Below are 15,884 nucleotides of genomic sequence, written 5' to 3'. Positions count from 1 at the left end.
GACCTCTTGCAGGCTAAGCATGTGCTCTACCACTGAGCTCTACCCTCCCCCGACCATGACGCCCTTGAAGAATTTTTTTGCGGCAGTTACAGAAATCTCCATGAGGCCTTTGAGTTTGCCTACCTGCTTGGAAAACAGGCTTCAGATCCTCCTTTTATGCGAAGTCAGTGGTTCCCAAATGTGTCTGCGTATTCGAATCACTGGGGAGCTTTGAAAAATTCTGCAGCTCAGGCCACACTCCAGACCAGTTAAATCACAATCTCTGGGGGTAGGACCCAGGCATTCGGGGTGTTGAAGCTCCCCCAGGGGGTTCCAATGTGCTGCCTAGTTTGGGAGCCGTCATGCCCCATGACCCCATCAGCCGGTCCCACAGGCGTTGCCAGCTGGCTCTTTCTGCTTTCCTTGAGGAGTGTCCCAAGGCACTTAGCATGTATGAGCCATTTATTTGGAAGAGCCTTCACAAATAAAGAAGCCTGGATTGTAAAATTTTCCATCGCTAAGTTATTTTCACTTTACTAAAATTTTAATGGGGGGCGGTATAGCTCAAGTGGCAGAGTATGTGTTTGGCAGGCACAAACTTCTGGGTTCAACCCCCAGTACCTCCTCTAAAAACATAAATAAACCTAATTATCTTCCCCCAACCCCACCAAAATAAAATAATTAAATAGTTTTTTAAAATTTAGGTATTTTTTTCCAAATACAAAAAATACACTGCAGGCGTGGTTATCCTTAGTGGGGACGAGGCAGTGGCTGGAGGGGGTATCAGGAGATTCTAGGATTTTTTTAAAAATTAATACAGGTGTTCTGGTTCACACATTCAGAGTTTATGGTCTGTGTGCTTTTCTGTATGCATTTATTCCTCAATAACCACCCCCCCCTTACATTTTGCATGACTATGAGGGGAAATACAGAGAAATAAAAAGGAAATAACAGTAACAGCCAAGGAGCGACACTTAGGGCCTCCACAAGCGACCCTCTTATTTAGACAAGGTGAGTCCCTCCAAATACTGCCACCAAAGCCCTGTTGGCAAGCCGTCACCCCTGTAAGGGGAGGGAAGGTGACTCTGCATAGTTATATGAGGCTTAATGTACTGAACCCCGAATAATTAGTGCCAGGAGAAGCTGATGGAGATGAGGTGGGATGCCCACACTGTCCCACGGACTCCAATTCTCTCTTTGATCTAATCAGGTTCATCTGAGCTCTCTTTTTGACAAAGCCTCAAACCCAGGGCTTCTGTGTCCTTCCTTGCAGAGTCCAGTTCTCGGAAGAATCCTGCTAAGTCAGTTGAGCCAGAATTCCCCCCATCCTCCACGTCTGATCACATTCAGTATTTGTTCCAGTTCCCCATCCTCCGTCATCCCCAGGTGGTGTCTGACCCCCCCTGGCCTGCCTTCAGCAAGTTCTGCTAGGTCGGTTTAGCCAGAATCGCCCCTCACTCCTGATGTTTCCTCTTAGTAATCTTCCATCCACCGATCCCCCATCCTGCTCTTAGGCTATAAATTCGCACTTTTGCTTGTTTGGAGTTGAGCCCAGTCTCTACTCCGTCCCGTCCACTGCAACACCCTACTGTAGTGGTCTCTGCACCTATCACCCCAGTCCTGAATAAAGTCTGCTTTTGTCTTTTTTAACTAGTGTCCGGAATACATTTTCTTCTTTAACCCAAATCAGAATTTCAACTACATCCTTAGAAATGGACATTTTGTGCATCACGAAAGAGTGATCCTGAAAGGGACATTGCTGGTTCATTTAAAAAAAATTGGACAACATTGTAAAATGACTATAACGCAATAAAAAAATGCTTAACAAAAACTGGAATAAACAAATTTACACTGTGTAGCACAGAGAACTATATTCACTATCTTGTGGCTTATGGTGAACAAGAATATAAAAACGAATATATGTATATTCATGCATGACTGAAGCATTGTGCTGTATACCAAAAATTGACACAACATTGTAAACTGACTATATTTCAATAAAAACAATACAAAAAAAATGGGGTGAAATGCACATAACATAAACAAGTCAGTGGTATTTAGCGCCTTCACGATGTTGTGCAACCATGACCTCTACCCAGTTCCAAACCTGTTCATCACCCCAGAATAAAACCTCTGTTCATTAAACATTTACTCCCCATGTCCTTCTCCCTCCAGCCCAATCAGCTCTCTGTCTTTACGGATTTACCTGTTAGGACACTTCATTTTAGTGGAATCACACACAGTACGTGGCCTCTTTTGCACCTGGCTTCTATCACTTCTTTCATGTACCATTCTTGAGTTTCTTCCACCCGGTAGCACAGCTCATGACCTCAGCCCTTTTTATGGCCAGATACCACTCCATGATATGCATAAGCCACATTTCTTTACCCCCTTCAGCTGCTGATGGACACCTGGGTTGTTTCTACCTTTTGGTTATTGTGACTAGAGCTGCTATGAACATTCATGTACAAGGTTTTGTGTGGACACGTGTTCTCATTTCTCTTAGGTAAATACCCATGAGTTGAATTGCTCTGAGACATGGTAACTCTATGTGTTTAACTTTTTGAGAAACTGAGTCTCCCGTTTTTAAAAGATATTTTTCTCAAGGGCTGGTGGGTATTCCAGATTTGCTTTCCGCATCTCTTACGACCATCTTTTCACGGGTGACCTGCTAGTCTTTGTTGAGTACATACAACATCCATGTCTTGGTTTTGATTAGAATTGGGTTCCTGCTGTTCCCCTCCAGGTCCTCAGCATTTCAGAAATGCCTGAGACCTCAGAGACATGGCCCTCAGCATCCCCAGGTTTGCCCGCCTCCTCGCCGCCACTCAGCACTTCCCCAGTCAGCACGGCTCCTGTGCCACTAATGGCTGCAAATCAGGGTAACAGATCCACCCCTGAGGACTCAACAGACCTCACCCCTTAGGAATAACACTTACTCCTGCCAAGAGGTGAAGGCGGCAGATCCGATTTCATGCTAATCATATTCTGCAGTTACTGTCTTCCCTCCTTAAGTGCTCAAAGTTCTGCATCTGAGCACCAAGTGGTCACAGATACTTGTCACGTGGCACCTGGAACTCAGCCTAAAATGCTAGGATCTTTGTGCTCATTTGCAAATGCCAAGTTCTGATGGCTATGGGTTTTTCTAGGTCATGCCGAGTCAGGAAGACTGATGTGTCGTTTTAACTCTGCATCGGAGCTGGCTGTCTATCCCTCCCTCCTGGGGCCCATCAGCCTGCTGTGGGGAGCCTGGAGGAGGTGGGTGTTGGACCGTGCCCTTCCTGGGCTCTCTGCAGCAGCCACCTGGTGCCCAGATGGGGCTCCCTCCCCTAGATGCTCTGCTGCATCTGCCAGAGGGATGCGGTTGGGAGAGGTCAGTTCATAAGCATTTCTCGAGGACTTCTGTGTGCAGAGCTGCACCGACCGCTCTTCTAGGAAGGAGACAGAAAGAGAAAAGAAAGGAGACATTCTTTGGCCGCCACCTATGAGCTCCTCACCATTCAGGAGCATCCTCCAGGCCCACTGCATCCTCTGTTTTTAAAGAATAATTTCATGAATTAATCTATAAGCTTTGACAGGTAATCACTTGGTTCCCCACTCTATTTTGAAATAAGTTTCAGAGGAGGCTGCTAGGATCATCTGACGGTGTCTTGAAGGAGAAATGACATCTTAACTCATTTTCAAGATGCCAGTCACGTTGACGTGGTCAGCACTTGAGGGCAATGTGCAAAAAGAACAAGGAACTGCTTTTGGAAATAGCTCTCCTGTCTGATCAGAACCATCATTCCCTTGGCTGCACAAAGCCTTTAGGGGCACCCGTGTGGAATGAGGTTACGATGTCCCTTGCCCCGGGCCCCTCTCCTTGGCCTCAGCTGTCCAGCCCATCCTGTATAATCATTACTTAAATTACCAGGGTGTGTCTGAAAAGAATCGAACAATTTGACCTTCAGGAGGCCAGCCTCCAGGGAAGAGGAATTTCTATTTTCAGGATGTGGATAATGAGCGTCAGGGGCATGCAAGAGCCACTCTTGGCTTCGGGTCTTTTTTTGCAACTTAGCGAAGCAGGGATCTGGTCCCTCTTTTGCCTCCAACGAAGGAGAAGGCCTCAAGGGCTGCATGTTTCAGATGAGAGGAGAGGGGCGCATCCCCAGGGGGCCACCAGGGGCCAGCAGGGCGCCTGGATCGGGCGTTCCTGGAGGCGGTATGCGCTTCTGTGGAGCCGGTGAGAGAGGACTTCACCTTGGCTCCGCGGAAGGGGTCCATCCGCAGGTAGGAGGAAACCACCCTAGGCCGTAAGCGCAAACGCACTGCGTCCAGCCCATTGTCTGTTTTCTTTGGGAACAGCCCAAGGACACGGCTTAGCTTTGGGGAGATGTGAAAGTGGAAAACATTACACAACAAAAAGCCCCCGGAAAACCGTGTACACACCCATCCCCTTGGCCTGGACGCCAGGCTGCTGCGAGATAAAAGCGGCTGGGCTTTCCTGCTCCCCAACTGCAGAGGTGCCAGCCCCCCTTCCTGCTTCCCAGAAGTTCTCCTTCTGGGAATCACCCAAAGCAGTTTGACATACAACTGTTGGCTTCTCTTCCCTTGAATGAGATGTTCACCAGTGCACAGGGTCTCTCAACCAGTATGAACGAGCAAGTGATTACAAGGCACAGTTAGGGGGAAGGGTATAGCTCAGTGGTTAGAGTACACACTTAGCATAGACGAGGTCCTGCGTTCAAATCCCAGTACCTCCATTAAAATAACTAAATAAACCTAATTACTACCCCCCCAAAAAACCCCTAAAAACAGTGCTGGTGGAGGTAGGGGGCTGGCTGCAGCCTCTGAAGGGGACCGTACTCACAAGTATCCAGGATGTGGGACCAGGATGTGGAATTGGGCACTGGAGACCTGCCCAGAGCCTATACTTGGCCCAAACTGGAGCTGATGTCAGCGGGAGCCTATGGAATGTTTCTAGACACAGTTCTCTATGTGGTTGGCCTGGTCCAGCCCTACCACAGAGAAGCAGAAGTAGCTGGACTATTCGGTCACATGACCGGAATTAAGTGGGCCACTCATTTCTGTGTGACACCCAGTGGGCTTCCTGCAAAATGGGTTGGGGAATTCTGCCTGGCTGGAAATGAATGGGCGGGCCTGTTCCCCAGCCCTTCCTCAGGTGAAAAGCTATAATTACTATGTTTTAGTAAAGATGCCAATTTCTCTCTCTTCAGTAATTTTTTTTTTCTTCCCTTGGGTAATTTTAAAAAATGGAAAAAATGTAGGGGCCTCTGCCTGATGAGTCAAAGACCACAAAGACTACAGAATCGCATGTCAACGTCAGCAAGACTGTTTTCGGCCCCACACGACAAATGCTTATTTGGGGGAAAGCAAGTCCCTGGTCTGTGGTCAGTTGGTAGCCCTGGGGAGGTGGGAATGCTAAGAAAGAAGGTTCTGTAGCTAAATAAGGACATGGTTCCCAGACCCTCCCTACCTAACTGTGGTTGGCAGAATAACAGCCCCCCCAAGGTGTCTGCGTTGTAATCCCTGGGACCTGTGTTAATTTATATGGCAAAAAGGATTTGGCAGAGGTGATGAAATTGAATTAAGTTAAGGCTCTCGAATGGGGAGACTCCCCTGGGTTATCCAGATTGGGCCAATGTTATCACAGACAGGGGTCCCTGTAAGAGGGAGGTAGGAAGGATAGGGAAGATGTGATAGCAGAAGCAAAAGTCAGACGGAGACCAGAAGATGCTGTACTGCCAGCTTCGGAGGTGAAGGAAGGGGTCCTGAGCCAAAGAATGCAGGTGGCTTCTGGAAGCTAGAACAGGCACCACAGCCCTGCCAATCCATTTGAAACTTCTGACCTCCAGGACTGCAAGATAATAAATTGATGCAGCAATAGGAACCCAATACACTAACACAAAACTTGGCTTTGTTCTTCCAAGGACTGGGGAATAAACCCATTGGCTCAGGAAGCCAAAGATGCTCTAAGCCAAGGTGTGAGGCAAGATCTCAAAGTCAAGGGGGCCAAGGTGGTGTGCAAGCCTGGGCAAGGCCACCTGGCAGCCAGTGCAGACATAAATAACTCCTCTGAACAGGTCAGCTACACTGGGAGGTGGGCAGGTCCAGCTCCCAGACACCCTTTCCTCTGACACCCACATGAACATGCACTGTTCCCCTCTTTTGAGACACCTAGTATGGTTATAGATATTTTTATTTTTTAATTAATTTTTTTTTTGGCTGGTGGGAGAGGTAATTAGGTTTATTTATTTATTTAAGTGGAGGTACTGGGGGTTGAACCCAGGACCTCGTTCATGCTAAGCACTCACTCCACCCTGGGCTATATACCCTCCCCAATATTTTCAATTTTTAAAAAATGTACTTCTTTTAAGGGGGAGGGTATAGCTAAAGTGGTAGAGTATATGCTTAGCATACACAATGTCCTGGGTTCAACCCCCAGTACCACCTCTAAAACTAAATAAGTAAACCTAATTACCTCCCCCTAAAAATAAAATAAAAATTTCTTTCTTTTTGAATTAAAAAAAATTTTTTTTCAGTTTAATGGAGGTACTAGGGATTGAATCCAGGACCCTGTGCATGCTAAGCACATCCTTTACCACTGAGCTATGACCTACCACCCCCTTGTTGTTATATTTTTTAATTAAAAGTGTGATACATCTGGGGGGGAGGGATAAATTAGGAGTTTGGGATTAACAAGTATGCAGAACTGGCTGGCACTCTGTGAAGTCTCTTTGAAGTTTCTCTAAAACCATAAACCCCCCACTCCCGGACTCCAGGGTTCTCCCTGTGCCCCTATGCCCAGAGCCGGGGCCGACTGACACTTTTAACAGACACTTTTAACCTCCATTCTGGGCTTCTGGATCCTCTGCAAGCCTGCATTTCTTCAAGATAAAAACATCTTCCCTTGATGTGTATTTATCTCAACAAAACTAACTGCCCGCACGAAATAGCTAATGCTCTTGCCTATAGCAACATATCTATTAAACTTTCCTTTGTCTCTTAACTTTCTTTGTTTCTGGTCAGTTCTTTTACTGCCCGCGATGCCGGCCAGCCATGTTCCCCAACAAGACACATATTACTAGATACAAAATAGATAAACAACAAGGACCTACTGTGTAGCACAGGGAACTATACTCAATTTCTTGTAATAACATATAATGGAAAATAATCTGAAAAGATATATATACATATATGTATAACTGAATAGCTTTGCTGTACATCTGAAACTAACATTGTAAATCAACTACACTTCAATAAACAATAAAATCAAAAAGAAAAAAGTGTCATACATCCATTCACAGTAGAGCCCTGATAACTTACTGATTTCCCTCCCAGAGAAATTTGCATTTGGAAAAGAACATGCCCACAGGAGTTAATGCAGACCCTAAAAGAATAAATCAGCCAAATCTTTCACAGGGAAGAGGGCCATGGGATGATGGAGGCAGGGACTGGGTGGTGCACGTACAAGTCAAGGAACTCCAAAGTTCGCCAGCCAACCACGAGAAGTAAGGGGAGAAGCCTGGAACAGGCTCTCCGTCAGGGCTCTCAAAAGGAACGGACCCCGCCAGCATCTTAATCTTGGGCTTCTTGAGAACAGTTGACAGTGCACTTCTGTTAAGCCATCCAGTTTCCAGTGCTTTGTTTTGATAACTCCAGGAGACTCGTACAATTGGCCTCAAATGCCGGATGAAGAGTGGAGGGGGAGTGGCTGGCAGGCTTCCACACTGAGGGCTGTGGAAGCCAATTTCCCTGAAAAGGAGGCTGACAGGTGAGGGCAGAGCCCAGAGGCCCAGAAGAGACCTTGGTTCCCACCCACAGCAAGGACACCCATCGTGACAAAGAGGCCCCCCAAGAGGCAGAGCTAGACTCTATCACACCCAGAGTAGCAGAACCACTGCAGAAACAGAAACTCTGATTGCTCCCTGCACACAGCCAAGAATCCTGTGTGGCCAGTCTGCCCTCCTGGACCTCCAAGCCCCACCGCTAGCCCAGCATCTCCAATGCCTGGCATGGTCAGCAGAATCTAGGAAACTCTCAGAATGGAAAGCCACATCTGGGGCTGTCCCAGTGAGACAGGAAGGGGACAGGGCACAGCCATTCAAGGAATGATACAGCAATTAACATCAAAATGGTGTTAGAGTCAACCCCCAGTAGGCCTTGAAGCTCAAGATGGTGGGAGATTTGACTTCTAGTAGAACTTGAGCTTTATTATACGCCCATTGTAATATATTAACATGGTGAATAACATGCCCACAGATGCCATGACAGTCCCAAGGCTAGCCACAAAAGTCAAAGAGTGGGAAATGGCCAACTTCCTGGGAATCCCAGCCCCTTCCCCAGGCTAGTTAGACTGGTCCTTCCACTTATTAGCATATGAAGCCACTGAGCCTGTAGAAACTGGCAACATGGCGCCTCTTAGCAGCTGCCCTCTCTCTCCCTCTTAGAGAGGGCTGTCTATGTCCCTACTTTTAATCTGAGTACCCAACCCCCACAGCTCGTGGCTTTTCTCTTGCCTTTCAAAGTATCTCTCTGAATAAATCTACCTTTACTCAACTGTGGCTCGCTCTTGAATTCTTTCCTGTGTGAAGCCAAGGACCCACACTTGGCGGGCATGTCCCATGGGCTCAGCCAAAGCCTGGGACACGGCCCTCCTCACTCCCCACATTCATTTTTCCTGCATCACCACCAGGACACAAGTCTTAAGTAGGTTGCAGGGCTGGACACCTCCCTTCCCCACCCTTGCAACCTCCCAGGCAGAAAGGACTTGAGGTCCAGGGAGGCCTTGAAGCCCAGTATTTCAATTTGGGAGCTGAAACCTCCAGGGAAGGTAGCTTCAGGGAAAGGTGAGGTGGCAGGAATCCTCTTCTAATAAAAGCAAGTCATTTGCCATCTGGCGGCCTTGGCTCCAAGTTTCCAGAGAGCTGGGCCAGGCCCAATGAATGCCTGCTTTCTTTCTTTGAAGAAGGGGAAAGAAAAAGGAGGGGGTGTTCTCAGGTGTGTCCACCTGCGGAGGCTGCCCACAAGGAGGAAGGGGGTGGCTGAGGAAGATAGAAAGGCAGTCTCTCTCACCTGAAAGACAGGTGTTACCTGCTGGCTGAGCTGTGGGATGGCGATCAGGGCAGAGCAAGCCTGATGCCAGACCTGTACATAGCAGCAAGCTGCTTAATCAGGACCTAGAGACAGATGCCTGGAGAGGGCTTTGAGATGCTTCCTCTTTCTTAGGGAAACTGAGTAGCTGGGCTCCTGCGGCAGCTCCTGCAGCAAGTGACCCACCAGGACAACATATAAATATCAGCAAGAAGTCTGGGGTCAGCTCTGCCTTCCAGGCTGGGGGTTGGGACCCGGGTTTGCTTCTGGGCTCTGTGGGGAACTGGTTCCCTGGTTTAGGCAAGACCCTTCACCTCTCAGGGTTTTGGTTCCCCCAGTTATCGAAAGAAGAAAAGCATCTTGTTCTTGCCCAATCCTGGCACTTGCGCCAGGGATGCCGATGAGTTTCTGGAGCCGAGATAAGCTCTTTAGAGAGGGACGGGAGGGCAGTGTGTGCCTGGAGAGAGGCAACCTGGGAGGGGGGAGGTGACGGACAAGAATGAAGAGGGCAGAAGCAGAGGCCGTGCGAGTGGGGTGGGGGCAGGGGGAGAGGCGGCAGGGAGTACAGAGGAGCCTTTGTGCGGACTGGAACCGAGGCCAGAGGGCTTAGCCCTTCACCTCCCTCCCACTGGGCCCCCGGAGGCCGGATAATGAACCCAGCAGGCTGCCCCGCCCCCATCACCGCTCGGTTTCCAGTCAACCCCGCTCCCGCCCAGCGCCGCTACCCCAGGGGCTCCAGTCTAGGGCGCCGGGAGGAAGAGGGACCCTGTGGCAGGTGGGCTTTCTCACTACGGGCTCGTGCACAGCTAGGTCTTCCTTTTCCGGTGCCTCAGTTTCCCACCAGGCTCCAGGGTTTAAGGCAGCGGCTTTTCAGGACTGACGGAAGTGCCCTTTAGTGCCGGGGAGAAGGGGGAGGCTGCTCTGGCGGTCTCCGCAGCCACCTCCCTCCAAGGCTGAGACCTTGGGGAGCATCACCCCGCGTCCCATGTCTTCTAGACGCCAAAGCCTTGACTTTGACCGTATAGCCCTCGCTGAAGAAGGCAGGAGAAAGGGGAGGGGAGAGGACGCGAGAGGGATCGAGACGCGGCTCCAGTACGGAGCCCCCTCCTCCCGCCGCCACTTGCGTCCCCGCATCGCGTGACCGCGGCACTGCGGCTGCAGCACCGCGCTCTCCTCCCGATACTGGATTCCTGGGGGTGGGGGTGGGAGCCCAGGAAGTTTGGGACCAGACTTCGGCAGACCAGGGCCCCGGCGCAGCCTGAGGGTGATGACGTCCCGCTCCTGCTCCCTCCCCTGCTCCCTCCCCTAGTTCCTAGTTTCGCAATTTCTAGACCGGTGAAAGCGTCGCTGAGTCACCTTCACGGAACGCGCTCGGGACGCTCAGTACCCAGCCAGGGCTGTCCCCGGGCCGCGCAGGACGGAGGTGGCCTCCACCAGGATGCGCTCCAGGCCACCGGCCGGGGGATCCGCGCGTCCCAGCCAGCGCCTCCCCACTACCGGTGGACCCTTGGGCTCCGCCCCCTCCCCAGGTGTTGGGAAACGGGGCCGGGCCACCTGGGTCCTCGGGAAAAGAGGGTACCGCGGAGGCGTGCCCGAGTTACTGGCGCCGCCGAGACCTGCCTCTTCTTGACTTTGAGGAAGGGTGGGAAAAGAGGTGTGTGTGAGTGTCGGATAGGGGCAGGTGTGGGCGCGTGAGCTCACCTGCACCACCTCAGCCTCCTACAGCAGTTTGGTGGTGGTTGTTGTTTTTCTAACTTTGGCCTTACCTGATCCGGTCACCAAGTCAGCCTTTGCAACTTCCTCCTCTGGTTCACCGCAAACAATCCCCCAGGGAGTTTACTCCAGTTGGTCGCGGACACGTTCAGGTCAGACACTTACTTGCCTGTATCACACCTGCACTGACACGCGTCCCTGTTGCTTCCGTTAAAGTGAAAACTCCCGGGCCTGTTTGCATCTTCCCGCTAAGCCAGTGGGAGCGGCGGGGGACACGCCCCCGATGCTCGGCTCCCCAATCCGGATGGGGACCCCTAGGCCTGTGTACACCGCCAAGCTCCTCTCAGGTGGGTGAGGGGCGTGGGCGTGGATTGCCCGCTGCAGGGCAGCTTCTCTGGCCTAGATGAGCCTCGAAGTTGTCCTCTGGGAAAATGATCCAACTTTTGAGGTTCTTGACAAGGCCGCCTCCTCCGGACCGCAGCCACCCTTGTGCCGGTCGCCCGCCCTCCTCGGAAAGGTGCGCCTGGCTGCCTGGGCTTCGGTAGCTGTGCTGCCGAGCTGCCTCGTCAGGAGGCTAAAAATAACTCTCTGGGGGAGAACAGGAGCGGCTGGAGAGACGCTCCTGGCATTCCGGGGGGGCACCCGGAGAGGTCTGGGCCTCGAATTTCTGGGCGCGCGAAGGGGACGCTGCACGTCCGGCAGTTTTGAGGGAAGATCCCCAGGGCAGGAGGTCGTAGCATCCAGGGGCAGGCGAGGGTCTGCCCGGAGCCCTGAACCACACGCGCTTGGAGCCCCGCCCGGGACCGCTTTGACTCCTCGGCCTGCGCTGCGCGTTCACCCTCCGCGCCCGGGACAACGCGCTCGCGGCGCGCGGCTCGAGGCCGGAGGCGGGCGGCCCTGGCGGTGCCGGGCGCCGGTTCCACCCCCAGGAACGCGGGGAGCGCGGGGCGTGGCCAGACCCGGCGCTGAGGCACAGCGCCCTCCCCGAAGTTGAGCGAAAAGTTTGAGGCCGGAGGCAGCGGGGCCGTGCAGTGTTTGCCCGGCCCTCCACTAGCCCCTCAGACGCGAGGCTGAGCCCAGGAGGAGCTGCGTACCGCCCTTGGCCACTGTGGGGAACGGAGGTGGCGAGTCCCCAGCAAACCAGACCGACTGGGTAGGGCTGGCTGCTAGCCCTGCCCTCTCTCCACCCCTGGCTCCTGGGCGGCGGAGGGAACTGGCCATGCGGTGCATGGCCTCAGCGCCCATTCGGTTCTGGCTGAGGGAGGCGGCGGCTGGCGGCCGGGCTCCGGCTGAGCCCATGCGCGACTCCGACGCTGCTCCCAGGAGCCCGGCGCGCGGCACGGCTGAGCCCGGCCCCTGGAGGCGGGCGCGGCGACCCCGGCCGCTCCGGAACTCAGTGTAGAAGACCCGACGACCCGGCTGTTTCGGGGCGGGGATCGCTAGCCCCGAACTTCATTGCCTGCGATGTCCGCTCAAGTTCTGGGATTTTTACGCAACTGGATTCCCCTCCCCCTGGCAACACCCAGAGGATGAGGAGCTGATTCCCCGGAGAGAGCCACGGGGCTTTGACTCATCGTCGGGCCAGAACCCGAAGCCCCAGAGAGAGGGACCCTTCACTTCTGGGGGTGGGGGCTTAGTTCTAGGACAGGAGAACCTTTGGTGGCACTGGACCTCGGCTCTCCGGACCTCTCGGAAAACTGGGAGATGCCGGAGCGCGCGGCTTCCCGCCCGGGGTCCAAGGATCTAGCGGGGCGCCCCCCACTTCAGGAGGCCGTCCCGGACTCCACCAGCGCTGTCTCCTCTCCCTCAGATCCGGCAACCGCAGAGAATGACGCGGGTGCCCCCACAGCCCCGGCTGCCGGCGGAGAGGGCGAGCCCTACAGCCAGCACCGCGACGCCCGCCTGGGCAGCACCGATAAGGAGCTGAATGCAGGAGCCGCTGCCGCGCACAGCTCCGCGACAGCGCCGGGGATCCCCCGGCAGGCGGAGCCACGGGTCGAGGTCATGGACGCAGGTTTGTGGGGGCTTGGCCGGGAACGTCTGTTGGGGGATCCATTCTCTTTCACCAGGAATGATGGCCAGAGTCAGTGTGACAAAAGAGAAGGGCTGGGGACGCTGGAGAAAACACTCCCCAACTCCATCCCCCCTAGCCATAAGCTGGCCAGGCCTGAGCTAAAAGGGCCGGGTGGGGTCGCGGCACCCTCGCTGGAGCTCCCCCCTGAAGGCCGCTGCCTCTGGCCAGACTCTATTGAATCAATCACGCGGGGATTTCATGCACCGCGTTTCAGTGCTCCTGTTGTGATCCTCAGGCCTCTAGTGGCCAGTTGGAGACATGGCCTTTTCGGGCTTCTCTACAGCGGTGGGCCCCCTGAACCTGCTCCCACGGCCCTGCCACGTGCTGGTGCTGTTGAACCCGCGAGGGGGCAAAGGCAAGGCCCTGCCACTGTTCCGGAGCCACGTGCAGCCCCTGCTGGCCCAGGCCGATGTCTCCTTCACGCTGATGCTCACTGGTGAGTGCCTCCCCAGGGGGTGCAGGGAGCTTCCCCTGCCAGGGACCACTCCCTCACCACAACCCCACCTTGATAGCCTCCCTGTCTCTCCGCAGAGCGGCGGAACCACGCCCGGGAGCTGGTGCGGGCGGAGGAGCTGGGCCGCTGGGACGCACTGGTGGTCATGTCTGGAGACGGGCTGATGCACGAGGTGAGGCCCCCACCAGGAAGCTGGGTTGTGGTCGCGGGGGAAGGGTGCTTCTCAGGCTGGGGCCAACTGTGCTCCCACAGGTGGTGAACGGGCTCATGGAGCGGCCTGACTGGGAGACCGCCATCCGGAAGCCCCTGTGCAGCCTCCCAGCTGGCTCTGGCAATGCGCTGGCAGCGTCTTTGAACCATTATGCCGGGTGAGAGCCCGGGGCCAGAGTGGGCCCCAGTTTCCCCAGTGCCACCCTACTGCCAGGCTTTCTGAGTTCCCAAGTGCTGGGGTAACTTCCATCCCCTCTTCCCTGGGGTCTCGACCCCCAGTTCTGGGGCCCTTCCTGGTGACTTCAACTGGCTGCCTCCACCTGCTCCATCTGTCCTTCCTACAAACCCCCTAGGGACTCAGTGTCACTTTGCCTACCCCAGCTCCCCGGAAGAGGAAGGGGCGTGTATGAGGGTTCCTGACCATCCCATCTGACTTTTTCCCCTGCAGCTACGAGCAGGTGACAAACGAAGCCCTCCTGACCAACTGCACACGGCTGCTGTGCAGCCGGCTGCTGGCGCCCATGGATCTGCTGTCCCTGCAGACGGCCTCGGGGCTGCGCCTCTTCTCCGTGCTCAGCCTGGCTTGGGGGTTTATTGCTGACGTGGATGTAGAGAGTGAGAAGTTCCGGTGCCTGGGTGAGAGGCGCTTCACTCTGGGCACCTTCCTGCGCCTGGCCACCCTGCGCACCTACCAGGGCCGCCTGGCCTACCTCCCTGTAGAAACAGTGGTCTCCAAGACGTTCCCCTCCCCTGATCGGGTCCAGCAGGCCCAGCAAGGCCCCGTGGACACCCACCTGGTGCCCCTGGAGGAGCCGGTGCCCTCTCACTGGACTGTGGCGCCGGAGCAGGACTTTGTGCTGGTGCTGGCGCTGCTGCACTCACACCTGGGCAGTGAGATGTTTACTGCACCCATGGGCCGCTGCGCGGCCGGCGCGATGCATCTGTTCTATGTGAGGGCAGGTGTGTCGCGGGCCATGCTGCTGCGCCTCTTCCTGGCCATGGAGAAAGGCAGGCACATGGAGTGTGAGTGTCCCTACTTGGTGTACGTGCCTGTGGTTGCCTTCCGCCTGGAGCCCAAGGATGGGAAGGGTGTGTTTGCTGTCGATGGGGAATCGGTGGTCAGCGAGGCTGTGCAGGGCCAGGTGCAACCAAACTGCTTCTGGATGGTCAGTGGCCACATGGAATCCCCACCCTCTCTGGGGCCACAGCCCCCACCCAGCTGGAAGCCCCAGCAAAGGCCAGCTCTGGAAGAGCACCCATAACTCCATGGGCCTTGCTGGGGCTTGTCTGTTGTTTCGGTTTACCTGGCGCTCAGGAGCCTCCCTCCTCCCCCGGGACTGGAGGGCCTGCCTGCAGCTCATGTGGGGGTGGGGAGGAGGAGGATGAAGGGGGGCAAGGCCAGACTCTGCCCACCAAAGGCCAGAATGAGGTCCTGGGCCCAGAGCCCAGCTGGTTGGGCCTCGCTGCCTGTGGCAGCCACTCTATTTTGTTATGGGAACCCCACCCCCTGAATCAAATCCAAATAAAGTGACATTCCCAGCCAACTGGTCTTGTCCTAGGGGTTGGGGGTTGGGGTCTTGCTTCTGCCAGGGCTCTAGAACTTAACGTTAGTGATGCCCAATGGTGCCTCTTGGATTGGGCGACGTGGGGTACTGGCCCCTGGGAATAGCCATTTTGGTGGTGGACACGGGACCAGAGCTGGTCCAGGCTGCTTTTGCGGTGGGGTCGGGGGGTGGGGGGCCTGCCCCAGTGGTGATTATACCACATTTGGCCTGGAGACAACTGCCTCTCCCCACCAGGAGGAAGACAGGCTCAGAGCGAGTATGTCTTACCCAGGGCCACACAGCCAGCTAGTCTCAGTGAAAAGTGAAAATGAGTTAGGGGCACTGGGGAAAACTGGCAAAGAGCAACAGAAGTCGGAATGGCAGGCAGCTGCTCCCTTTTTAAAAGAAGTCTGTCATCCCTCCCAGGGGTCTCTAGGGCTCCCCAGGCCTCTCCTGCCCTACCCCACCCCATCCTCATTAAGGGGAGTGTGGCACAGGAGTTAAAAGGAAGCAGCAGGGAGGGGCGGATGCCAATCTCCCAAAGTGAGGAACCCATCTGGCTTAGAGTCCAGGCCAGGTGAAGCGAAGTCAGCTCCGCCAGCATCTGGAAGGAACTGAACTGGCAGAACTGGTCAGTCACAGGCCCTGGGGGACCGCACAGTTGCTGACAACACTCTGCTAAGCAGTGGCTCTTGAGGAGTAGAATACAGGCCCTGCTCAGAGGCAAGCACGCTGACGCACCGAATGTCTAGATCCTCAGGATCTCCTGGGTCTCCTGGCCCCTGTGAATCCTCCGGCGGGAAACGCAGAGGCTCCA

The 15,884-nt window shown here is 54.5% G+C and overlaps 2 protein-coding genes across 4 annotated transcripts in view; one reads left to right on the top strand and one right to left on the bottom strand.

The window, feature by feature from the left end:
• Positions 1-10,929, bottom strand: part of PRPSAP1 (phosphoribosyl pyrophosphate synthetase associated protein 1) — a 44,575-nt gene extending 33,646 nt beyond the window's left edge. Inside the window, exon 1 of the mRNA XM_031469156.2 lies at positions 10,839-10,929. The gene's annotated coding sequence lies outside the window, so the exon portion shown is untranslated. The remainder of the gene's footprint in view (positions 1-10,838) is intronic.
• Positions 10,930-11,000: 71 nt separating this feature from the next.
• SPHK1 (sphingosine kinase 1) lies at positions 11,001-15,067 on the top strand. 3 transcript variants are annotated; one of them, XM_031469153.2, is made up of 6 exons: positions 11,001-11,132; positions 12,596-12,799; positions 13,143-13,295; positions 13,391-13,485; positions 13,566-13,681; positions 13,972-15,067. In XM_031469153.2, exons 1-6 carry the CDS (start codon positions 11,069-11,071, stop codon positions 14,783-14,785), a joined length of 1,446 nt encoding a protein of 481 aa, XP_031325013.1. In that variant the 5' UTR covers positions 11,001-11,068; the 3' UTR covers positions 14,786-15,067. The 3 variants fall into 3 exon arrangements, with proteins under 3 accessions (XP_031325013.1, XP_064351573.1, XP_010982142.2); XM_064495503.1 differs by lacking the exon at positions 11,001-11,132 and adding an exon at positions 11,738-11,938; XM_010983840.3 differs by lacking the exon at positions 11,001-11,132 and having other exon boundaries at positions 11,966-12,799.
• Positions 15,068-15,884: the final 817 nt, after the last annotated feature.

The sequence above is a fragment of the Camelus dromedarius genome, chromosome 16 (assembly GCF_036321535.1).
Source record: "Camelus dromedarius isolate mCamDro1 chromosome 16, mCamDro1.pat, whole genome shotgun sequence".
Lineage (NCBI taxonomy): Eukaryota > Metazoa > Chordata > Mammalia > Artiodactyla > Camelidae > Camelus > Camelus dromedarius.
The sequence above is the reverse complement of the archived record's forward strand: the minus strand, read 5'-3'. Positions and strand labels throughout refer to the sequence as shown.